The sequence below is a fragment of the Hippocampus guttulatus genome, chromosome 4 (assembly GCF_054856545.1).
Source record: "Hippocampus guttulatus isolate MCC_2025c chromosome 4, RoL_Hgut_1.0, whole genome shotgun sequence".
Classification (NCBI taxonomy): domain Eukaryota; kingdom Metazoa; phylum Chordata; class Actinopteri; order Syngnathiformes; family Syngnathidae; genus Hippocampus; species Hippocampus guttulatus.
This window is the reverse complement of record NC_141264.1, coordinates 6,087,740-6,099,368: the sequence shown is the minus strand read 5'-3', so window position 1 is coordinate 6,099,368 and position 11,629 is coordinate 6,087,740. Positions and strand designations below refer to the sequence as shown.

General features: G+C 39.9%; 1 protein-coding gene across 1 annotated transcript in view; it reads left to right on the top strand.

Moving 5' to 3' along the window:
- Positions 1 to 1,811: 1,811 nt before the first annotated feature.
- The window catches only part of spon1b (spondin 1b), a 78,505-nt gene continuing 68,687 nt past the window's right edge, over positions 1,812 to 11,629 (top strand). The window contains exons 1-2 of the mRNA XM_086109387.1: positions 1,812 to 2,285; positions 5,712 to 5,818. Coding sequence (XP_085965513.1) covers positions 2,066 to 2,285; positions 5,712 to 5,818 — 327 coding nt within the window. The 5' untranslated portion in view covers positions 1,812 to 2,065. The remainder of the gene's footprint in view (positions 2,286 to 5,711; positions 5,819 to 11,629) is intronic.

The following is an 11,629-nucleotide window of genomic DNA, read 5'->3' as shown; positions in this document are numbered from 1 at the left end:
TGTGTTCAGTTATCCTACAATCAATTGCACTCCATTTGTTCATTTTACATTATTAACTGTCATACAAGTTTGATTAAGTTAAACGCAAATCTACATGATGAATGACATCTTGTACCACCACCATCAATTTTGAAATAAAACAACATTTCAGGCAATCCAATTTAAAGGTTCCGCTGCATTTGAAAGGTTGTTCCTGAATCTAACTTCGGCTTTGACTGAAAGGAAGCTGAATTACTGAGTCCGCACCTCAGTCAAGAGGGTAAGCAGCAGACCTTTGTCATGAATCCTTTTACTGCGCAAAGGTTCTTCCAGATGGGCTTCATCACACAGAGAGAGGCATGTGAAAACTGTTTACTTGAACAATCTCCGGCTCCATAGACCAGAACTCATCTCGATTACTTAAACCTGTGTTTAGACACACACCCTCACAAGTGTGCAGAACAAAAGTCCAAAGTACAAGAAAAATAAGAACACTGAGTGACGGTTATTTTATTTTATTTTTTTACCTACTGTATTGCTGAGGACCCTAAAAGTAATTCAGTCAGAGTTTAGCACACTTTTTTTATTCCTCTGAATAGAAGATTTGCCTCATGTCAAAAAGGAACAAAACTGTTAAAATTTGATCCTTCAAATAAACTAGCTGCAGCGCACCTCAAGGTCCACAGCAAAGATAAGAGGTGAAATCCTGCATTTCCATAATTCCCTTTGACTTTTGTAGTTGACTGCATCATAAAACTTGGCACTGTGATGCAACACACAGTACAAAATGGATCCTGAGAATCTTAAGGCACGGAGATCCTCTTGCACCACCTGTTGGTATGAGTGCATGATTACCTCAAATCAATTTAGAATTGTCACAGCCTAGAAGTGATTTCACACACATGTACTGTATATTTAATTTTATACATTCATCCATTCATTATCCTCACAAGAGTCACAGTGGCACCTATCCTAGCGAATTTTAGGGAGTAGGCAGGGTACACGTAGACAAATAACCATTCACACTCACAATCACACATAGGGAGAAGAGAGAGCGAACACTTAATCTACCATGCATAGTTTTGGAATGTGGGAAGAAATCAGAGTACCCAGAGAAAACCCACACAGGCACGGGGAAAAATGTGCAAACTCCACAGAGGAAGATCGTCCGGCGCCGGATTCGAACCCATGACCTCTGCGCTGTGAGGCAGACGTGCTAACCAGTTGACGACCGTACCGCCCAATTTATATATACATACACACTGTATATATAAACGTGTCTCTATAAGTGCGCACCGTGTGATATTTGTTGGGTTCAATTTAAGCAATGCAATTCTTCAATTTATTTTTCAATGAAAATAAGTAGTATTGTAATCTCTTCTAACGTTTACATTTTTCATTAGGATGCGACAAAACTGTTTCAACCTTTTTTTTTAAATCAAAAGAGTGATGTCTTGTAATATTAGACTTGTTACATTTTTATATTGAATTTTAAAACAGTATTCTGCTGTCTTTGAACATTTGAATGTTTATTATAAAAAATAGTGGTCTCTTATAATTTTTATTTTTTTTCCTGACGTTTTAATGAAAGTGAGTTTCATTTCATTATTGGAATATGTGATAGGGCGGGACAATAAAAAAAAAATCGTCCAGCAGACAGCAATTGGCCCTCGGGCAGGATTTTGGATACTGAATTGGGAGTTCACAAGAAGTGTCTGAGAACAGCTGCAATAGCATCGCGTGTGTGTTAGGAGGGAGGAGACTCGCGCCGAGCTAAGGAGACAGGGGGTGTGCGCTACCTCATTGTCAGTTATTGGCGCCCCCCTCTCTTTCCAGACACCTTTCCCTGATCCGGGATCAGCAGCAGCTCTTCTCTCTTTCTCTCACACACACACTCACACTTCCTCACCAAAGCGCGCTTCCAGTCCACATGGAGCCATCCCATCCTCTTCACCTTCACTGCTGACTGACACGCTGCTGTGGCGCTGCGTGGAAGTTTCTGTCCAAAAAAGGAGCTTCACGACTTTTTCTTTGACTTGATCAAAAACGATCACTGTGTAGTCCCCTCCGGGCTGCAGGCATCGACATGGCAATGTTTTGGTTGCTTTTGCAGTATTATGTGCTGTCGAATTTTGTGTGCAACGCGATCGCGTTCGTGGAGGAACCCTCCGGAGGGAGGGCGGACGGCTACTGCGGGCGGATTCTACGAGCACAGACCCAGGGGACCCGGCGGGATGGGCACCATGAGTTCCGCCTCAGAGTGGAAGGCGACCCAGAAGCCTACCAGCCCGGCAGCACCTATAGAGGTAAAACGGTGCGCGTTTTCTCCCACTATTTGTGACGATCAAGTTCAAAGAAGTAGAAGGAACTGACATAAATAAGTGTGCATTATTTTTGTAACTATCGAGGAAAACAATGCACATGTTCGCATGATCTAATAATGCATGGTGATGTTCTCATTTTTAAAAAGATTTTTTCATGTTTTATAAATACATTCTTGTCTTGTATGTTCATTATTACGACTTGCCATTTTTTCACATAAGACAAGAATAGCTTACTGTTCAACAACATCGCTTTTGGGGGTTGGTTGTAAACACGACTGACTCTGTGTGAAGTTTAATACACGTTCTCTCATCATGGTTGCTTGGGGTTTTCCAGGTAGTCCTCTCACGTTCCAAAAATGTTAATTGAAAACTCTAGTTTGCCCATAGGTGCGATTGTGAATATGAGTGTGAACGGTTATTTGTCTACGTGTGCTCTGGGATTGGCTGGTGACCAGATCAGGGTGTACCCCTCCCCTCGCCCAGAGTCAGCTGGCATGTAGGCAACAACTCATCCGCAACCCGAACAAGTCAAACAAGCTGTCCAGAAAATGAGTGGAAGCTTGTGGATTTAAAAAAGAATATTAAATGAAAGCCACCAGTGAACTCTAGTTTATACCGTTCTTACTTTGTGCCCTGTATCCAGTCAGAAGCTGTGAAGATGTTTCATCACAGTAGTTTTCTCAAAGTAATAGTGCACATTGAGCAGCAATTGAAAATTGCATGAATAATCCCATTTTACACATCTGTTGTTTACTTGACCATTCCATCATTTTAAACATAGCCTTCACATGCGTATGTGGGTTAAATATACAGTAAACTCCCCTCCATCCCGGGTAATGGGCTCATGGTTACCCTATTTCATTTTTTTTTTTTGGTGCAACTCATAACTGTTTTATACTTTCGCCTGTTTATTATGGATGTCATTCCACTGTCTATTTGTTTACTGTCAACACATTCAGGTATCTGTACATTGTTACACTGGTTGCACAACATACAGGATATGTTCTATGCATTAGTCTTGCTCTCTCAATACAGTATGTGCTTAAATGTGTTTGTATTATATTGTGCTTTAAATGCTCTAAAATCATGCCTAGTGTCTATTTAAATTGGTTACTTCTCTATCGCGGGCTTCACATTGCAGGGGGGGGGGTTGGAATGAAACCCCCCACAATAGAAGGGGGGGGGGGAATTATTGTATACAGTTTTATAATTGATGCCAGATGCTTCCACTCATTCAAAGTCATCAAACTCTTGTCGGCAGAGTTGTCTACTGAGTGTTCTGAACGCTGACCTATATTCACTTCCTCACCTCTTCCTGACAACAAGTGGATTTACACACACAAATGTGCACACAACAGAAGATCAGTCAAATACCTGTATCTGGCTTCAATTATGCTGACTCAGTGGATTCAACCTTCAAAACATCCTGCTCCAAGATGTCTTTAATACTTAGCAGTTAGTCGGCACAGATCCAGGATTTTTACTTTCACAGGGTTAAAGGGGGCCCTGACTGATAGATTGGGGGGCCTGAGAAAATAATATATTAACATCTTTTACAATATCATTAAAAAAAAGCCGCCCTGGTCTATAATCCGTGTGAACAGTAAATATATTGTAATGTATTAAAAATATTTAAAAAAATATTTTATTTCCATTCTTTCAGAAAATATATATTTTGTATAGTAACCATAATTAAATGAACCAAAATCAATCAATATATAAATTCAAGGAAACACAAATAACCAGTGGCAGAAAAAAAATCCCAATCAAAATATGTGGTTGTTCAATTTACGAATAGGGTGAAATGCAAACTTTACATTGAATACAATAGGGTTTCAAGTAATATTTTGGAATATCGACCATTTAACTTGAATTTTGGCAACACAAGTTTGTCATCCTGTTCTTAAGTTACCGTTGAATTCAACCGTGGTGACTTCGTCTGAACACTGGGTGGCACCTACGTAATGACAGACATGATTGTCTTTGACAGAAGAGTAAGAAAACTCATGAAGAAGAAATAATGACGTCATGTTGAATACTGTTGCGCTGTGTGCTCAAATGTTAGAAAGTCAAAAAATACATTCAAGGCTGAGCTAAATTCCCGGTACAGGCCCAGATTGCGACCCTATTGTTTTGCAGCGATCAAAGGCTTTTATCTGCACTAAGCGGCGACAAAGATAGATAGTGTGGTTAGTAACCACTGGTTACTCACTGTCGATCACTTCAGCGATCGTTGAGCTATTTGCTTGTTACAAAAGCAAGAGCGCTTCAATCGACGTGACAGGTAGCAGCCCAGCTCACAGACGTTGGTGCCAGCCGTTCAAGGCAATGTAAGCGCAGTGAAAATAGGCAGAAAATGCATGTTGGATTTTTTATTTTACATTTATTTTACATATCTATGGTTCCTAGAATGAATTGTGTGGTGCAACGCAGTTAATTAATGATATTATATGGATGTTAATCCTTGTCATCTGTGTTTGTGTTAGCAGTAGTTGAAGGTGCCATATTTAACACATTCATATTTAATTTATGTTGCATTTAAAAAAAAAGTTTTCTTTAAAGCAAACTGTAACCTGATTTGCTAATCTGAGCATTGCGTGTAAATATCTTGCAGAATGACCATCTCTTTGAACTTTGCAACACGAATTAAAAAAAAAATCATGGTTATGTTAAAAGTACAGTGAAAGAAATATAAAGACGTACTGTATCTTACTTACCGACAACTATCTGGCGAATTTGGGGCAGCTTTTTATTCAGACAGCCTGTACTTATTCTTCAATTTCACCAAATAATTTCACAGGTCGGATTACACCTGTTTCCGTGCATAATCCCGCCCGCGAACTGTATGTTTGACCCCCCTGTTCTCTATTCATATTATTAGCTTGAGAGAACAATGTTACAGCATAAAGTGAGGGAACTGCTGTATTTTTGAACAGTTTGTCGCCTCATCTCCTTGAATAGCTCATATTCAGTCTCATTCCTATTTTGCAATTTGGGTGAAATGAGGTCTCAAATTAGAGACTAGATACATCGAAGCCTGCTAAAGATGCCTCGTGACTATTGTCTGTCCTCTGAATGTTGCAGGGTTTATATATAATGAAAATGATGAATCAATGCTTTTACTCAAAATAGTGAGCTGACAACAAACTGCATTTATTTGCTCGTTCTTTTCACATTTCTCTCGGATTTTCAAGGTGTCCTTACTTCCACAGTGAGATGCTAAGTCCCCATTTACAGTGCTCATTCTTCCACATCATGCTGATGCTGACAAGAATGCTGGTTTCCCGCCAGCATCATTCAGGGTGATCCTGCATCATTGCAGCGTGACCCTGATGTGTCAATGTAGTAAAGCGTCTTTACTGCTAGTGTGTCCAAGGTGTTAATACACACTCTCCGTCCTCCCCACAGTGATCCTCTTGGCAACAAGCCCTGCATATTTCAGAGGTTTTACCCTCATTGCACTGAAGGAGGGCAGGGAGGGTACCACAGATGAAGACTACACCGGCCAGTTCCAGGTGAGACACAGGAAGGGAATCTGTCCAATTTGAATTTGAGATTTCAGATGGATGAACTTGCATGACTGTGGAAATGTGGCTAAGAGGTGGAACATATCTCTTCTGTGAAACAGATCAAATGTTGGGAAGAAGCTAAAATATTGTCGGGTGTTTAGGGCAGCTGGACTGTGTGAGGCAGACATGGCGTTCTTCCAGATGAATAACAGATAATAGTTCTAGTGGAAGACGGAAGGGAGGAGAGGGGGGAGGTTGTGACAAAGAGGAAGTTATGGTGGATAAAGAGGTAAATAGAGAGCGCTTCAGTGGGCGCAGGCCAGACATGGGAGATATTTTGCCAAGTAGCAAGGCAGCCCCGGTTGAGAGTCACTGAGCAGAAAGACTTTCTCAATTATCTCTCGTGGAGTGTAAACAGGAACACACATCTGTGGTTGGGTTTCTACATGCTGGCCATAACAAGACTCGAAGCAAACACAGCAAAGAGCTTATTTTATGGTGCCAGTAACTCGGAAACCAAAGCCTCTGTTCTCTATGACACCATCTCTATGTGTTATTCTTTTGTCGTTTCAAAATGTCACACACTGTTTTCCTCAAGTGCTTTTGCTAAAAAGAATCTATGCTTACAATCACAATTAAACGTTGTATACATTAATGACTGCAAGCAGTAGGCCTTACTTATGAAACCATTTTAAGAAACTTGAAAAAGGACTGCCACCTTCACAAAGCCTCTTTAGTGTCCGAGAACGATTAGAGTCTTAGCGTTTAAGTTTTTGATGGTATCATTGAAGTTTCTGTCATGCTTGTAAATGCTGCTGTACCAAGTGAATATTGCACTGAAGCCTGATGTGACGAAATGAAGTGAATAGAAATCGCAATACCTCTCAGAAAAATCAGAATGCTATCTTTTCCTCAAATCATTTGAAATCTGCGATCTCTTGACCCGCCCCACATGCACACAGTGTTGTGAGTCCTGTTTCTTTCATGGTCCAGAATAGTTGATAATTATGTGCGCATATTCTGTTTGTGGCTCATATTTTACCAGGTAATGCGCACCTAATGGTTTTCATTAACTGTCAGGAGCCATTCGTCGGTGAATGAGGAGACAGTGTTAAATTGCTGACAGTGTTAAATTGCTTTGACTACCTTGAAGGTAGAAAAGCGCGATCCAAGTTCCCCATTGTTGTCATCGTGTTGGAGTGACACGTTGTTATTCTAAAAAGTGTTACATTTGGGTGAAAACAGATGCCATGTTCAAGAGAAATTTGTGGCTTTTTTAAACAATATTTGATTAAAAATAACATCAATTCTAGTCACAATTGCAAGACGTATTGGCGTTAGCAAATATTAGTAGTCAGTCTCTGCTTGGACTCAAATGGAAGTAGTAATTGTACTAGGGCTGAAAGAAATGGTATCCGTACATTTCGACTGAAGAATGAAGCATGAATGCAAGACAAGAGATCAATGCTTCACCTGAACATATGGCACTATTTGTAGGAACCAGCCCTTTTATAATCTCAGCAAATATATCCATGTCACTGACAGTTTTGTTGCATAGGTGAATCTTAAAAAAATGGTGGATGTTGATGTTGAGTGTCAGATTTGTCTTAGAGGTTTAACCAGCAAACTCTGAGCGTTATGTATGAAAAGTAAACAATTGAGATGCTGAGCAATGGAGAATCAATTAAAGCCGCTGTACAAACATTGGCCATAGCCAATACGACTATTCAGAATGTACCGAAGAAGAAAACGTTGCTCTACGAACAGATTTTGAACAAGTAGATCAAGGAAAACAGCAGCAGTTGACGAAAGAAGCACCGTGACAGCTGCGAAGAAGAAACAGGTGTTCGTAATATCAGACCTCCACAGGGCAGGAGTTTAGGTAGCAAAGTCTCCTGTTCTTAGAAGACTTCATGAACTAAAGTCCAGACTTTACAGTCGAAGAAGCAATATGAACAGGACAGCCACGAGGTGATTTGATTGAACTTGTTTTTTTCAGAAGTGTGCATTCAACTAGTAGCCCTTTGCATTCAAGCGTAACTAAGATGTCGCTCTCACTTTCAAAAAGATTGGTGACCCTTGGTTTAAAGATTATAATTGCCACGGAGAAGAGGGCCCCTTGGTTGCTGCTACAGGCACACTTAATCGGAATTTAAAACTCGTGGAAAAAGTGAAATGTTTGAGGATGACTTTATTCATCAACTAAGCTGTCCTCTGAGTCACAGTCGTATCAAAACGATAATTAGATGAGCTTCAGGATGAAAGTGAACGGTTTCACTTTTAAAAAAAATTGAAATCAGCTGATTGTTATAATAATTATGTTCGACAAAGTTTAATATAAGTTAATGTCTGCGACATGTCATTAAAAAAAAAAATCATGCAGCCACTTCTGCTGTAAAGACAACACAGCCATGGTACTGCACAGTCTGTCTGCTCGCACTCCGTTTGATCTCGGTGAATTCTGGCACCGTATATTTCTTTTATGTCATTAACTGCACATCATGACTGATCATCACTCGTCAATACCGTATTACACAAATCTACATTATACATTTTATTAGTAAGCACCTTTGGAGTCCCTCAGGGCAACTGTCCATTAATAAAACAACATGAAACGCAGAATTTTACAGAGGAAATAAACAATCGGTAAAAATACAGGGCAGTGGAATTAAAGACAGTCTTGAAGAGGTAGGTTTTGAGTTTCAATTTTAAAGTGGTGAACAAACTGCGTGAGTTGTGGGAGTCGAGTCACTTTGAGAACCAGGGTGCATTCTCGTTTCTGTTCATTTTAATCCGGGTCTTTGTTTGTAACTGAGTAATTTTGTTCCTATGTAAACGGTAAATGTTCGGAAGGGGACGTGTGGGCTGCCTGTGTGTTTTTCCCAGACATCCTTACATTCGGGTGGGACATGGGTCATATTTATCTAGGGCAGCAACATGTTATTGCTCAGGGAGACAAACGGAGCATATTTGGATAAGCGGCGAGATGAGCAGACTTGATATATTATCCAGCACAAATTATCAAGGGTTCCAGTTTAGCAGGGGATAAACAAACATAATAGTTATAGAGTGCCTCATCCAAGGCAAAGGTTTCAGATCAAGGCAAACACGCAAATCTTAACAGAACTTCGAGGGCTTTGAGGACTAGCCTCTGTTGGCTGTGTGCAGGGATTGGAAAGATGTTGAGCTGATAAGAAAGATAATCACACCCAAATGTGATCTGAAAGTAATTATTTTCTCGCTAAGCACCCAAACACCAAACACACAATCATGTTTTGGATGCTCAGTCGTGCACCCCTCTTTCTTTTATATTATTAAGACTTCACAAGGACGGGTTCATGCTTATTTATGACCTTTCAGTGAACAACGCTGTTGTTTTCACTTCATATTTACATAAATATAACCCTGCTTTGCACAGATCTGAGTATTAAATATTCATTAGAGGACGATTGGTGTGAGGCAACTTTATTCTATCACCTTGGTTTGCCTGTTACCGTAGCATCATTACTCATCAACACATCTTGCTACTCTTACCACATTCACAATTTTTAAATTATTTACATACACATACAGTAGGAATAAAAAATATACACACACTTGTTCAAATATTAAAATTGAGACCAAGATACAGTGGTCCCTCGCTACTTCGCGGTTCGTTTATCGCGGGTTCAGTGCATCGCAGATTTTTTCAAACATATTAAAAAAAAAATAAATATATATATATATATATATATATATATATATATATATTTACATATACAATACATGGAGCACAGTACTGTATATGTTGCTCTATGTGACTCGCTGATGTTTTGCAGCTTCTTGCGGACCGTTTGCGGACTTTAAAAAAAATATACAGTATATATATATTTTTTACCTGTTTATGTTAATTGGACGCTACTTCGTGGATATTCGTTCATCGCGGGTGGTTTTGGTCCCCATTAACCGCGATAAACGAGGGATTACTGTCAAGCATTTCACAAAACCTTCAGACTGCTGCTAAGAAGCAGGAAAAAAATGTCCCTAAAGCCTAGAGGAACATCTGAAGTTTATTTGGGGTTAATCAGAGGCATTTTAAATGTTTTCACATGTCTGCTGACTCACATTAAACAGAAATGAAGGGAGATGTGAAGGTGAGGTGGGCTCCACAGAACAGTCTGTCGGTACTTGGGCTTTGGAGTTGGATGACACAGGTTTAATCCCACTAACTATGGCAAAAAAAAGGCAGCTGGTTGTTGGAAAGATGCTTGTCTGCTCTCTGGTAACTGTCAGGGTGCCCTTGAGCAAGGCATCATCCCCACCATGCCAGCTGAAGTGGTGCGGCACTCTTTGCTTGGCTCTTCACTCTGAATTTCCCCTTGCATGCATGTATGTGTGTGCCCTAACTGCTCCCCATATAAGAGATATTGCAGCCTGCTGTGTACAAGTTAACACAAACTGATGAAAACTCACAAGAGATGAGAGAAATTCAATTCCCAAGTGTTCGGAAATGGATTGGGGCACTAAATTTATGACATACTGTTCAGGTAGTATTTGTGTAGCACAGGGTTCACCAATGTGGTGCCCGGGGGCACCAGTTAGCCTCCAAGGACCACACCAGTAGGCTGCGGGCCTGTTTGAAAACTAGTTCAGCAGTGAAGACACATTGTGATTTTCTACTAATGTTGTAAAAGTGAAATGTAAACACTGTTAGGGAAATAAAGAAATAAAGTGTTACATATAATATGTATCAGTTTCCTGATTACTGCAAGAAAGACTGGCTGCAGCCACCATTCTCAGCCACTCCTCCCTGCACCCTTGCAGAAGTGCTTTATTTCAAACAATAATAACACACAATCGGAAAAGTGAGACATGTGCCAGTTGACGTTTTTAATGTAGCACAGTTTCATTTTGACAAAAGTTCAACATGTTTTCCCCCTTGTGAAAGTACAACTTGAAGAGCACCACCATTTCTTCCTTTTTATCTCATCCTCTCCCATGATGATACATCTACTACGTATGCAAAAAAAAAAAATGTTACGACACTGTCCAGACACAAATTTCGTTTCGCAGTTTCACTGTGTAGCTCTGGCACTTCTCCATGCTGATTTACTAAAGTAACAGCTCCTCGTCGTGAGCATTTTTGACAAACGTGCTTAATGAAATGACATGTGTTTCCAGCTACCATCGTTATTCAGTACGCAAAAAAATAAATGGTGGCTGCAGAGGGGTGGGGAGCGTGTGCTGGAAATGGTGGCTGCAGCCAGACACAATTAACACATTCACTGTCTTCATACAAATCAATTTAATAAATTATTAATGATCACATACTGTATAACTGTAGTTTAAGCAAATGCGTTATTTCAGAAGTGTGTATCAAAGTGGTAGCCCTTTGCATTAATCCGCCCCCAAGAAGTAGTCTACGCTCAGTTTCGAAAAAGTTGGTGACACCTGGTGTAACATTTTTTAAAAACTGAAAATAAATCAATATCTTCAATATCATGGTTTAAGCCCTCTAAGCTACTAAGCTATTTAGTGTTTGTAGGATGTCTTATTAGCTAACAAATGTCAGGTTTCGGGAAAGCTCCAGACAGAATTGGACTCCAGATAGGTGAACTCAGAAAGAATTGACAAAAAAGCTTTTCAAACATAATTGGTTGCAGGACCGACAAAGTTCAACAAAGAATTCTCGTACACCACCAGGAAAACGAGACAACAAAAACACTCTTGTCAAAAAAGGCACCGATAAAACATAAACCAAAATTTCCTGTCAATAGATAGACAGGAAGAAATCCAATCGCGTATAGTATTTATAGTATAGTAGTACTTGTCGGCTGA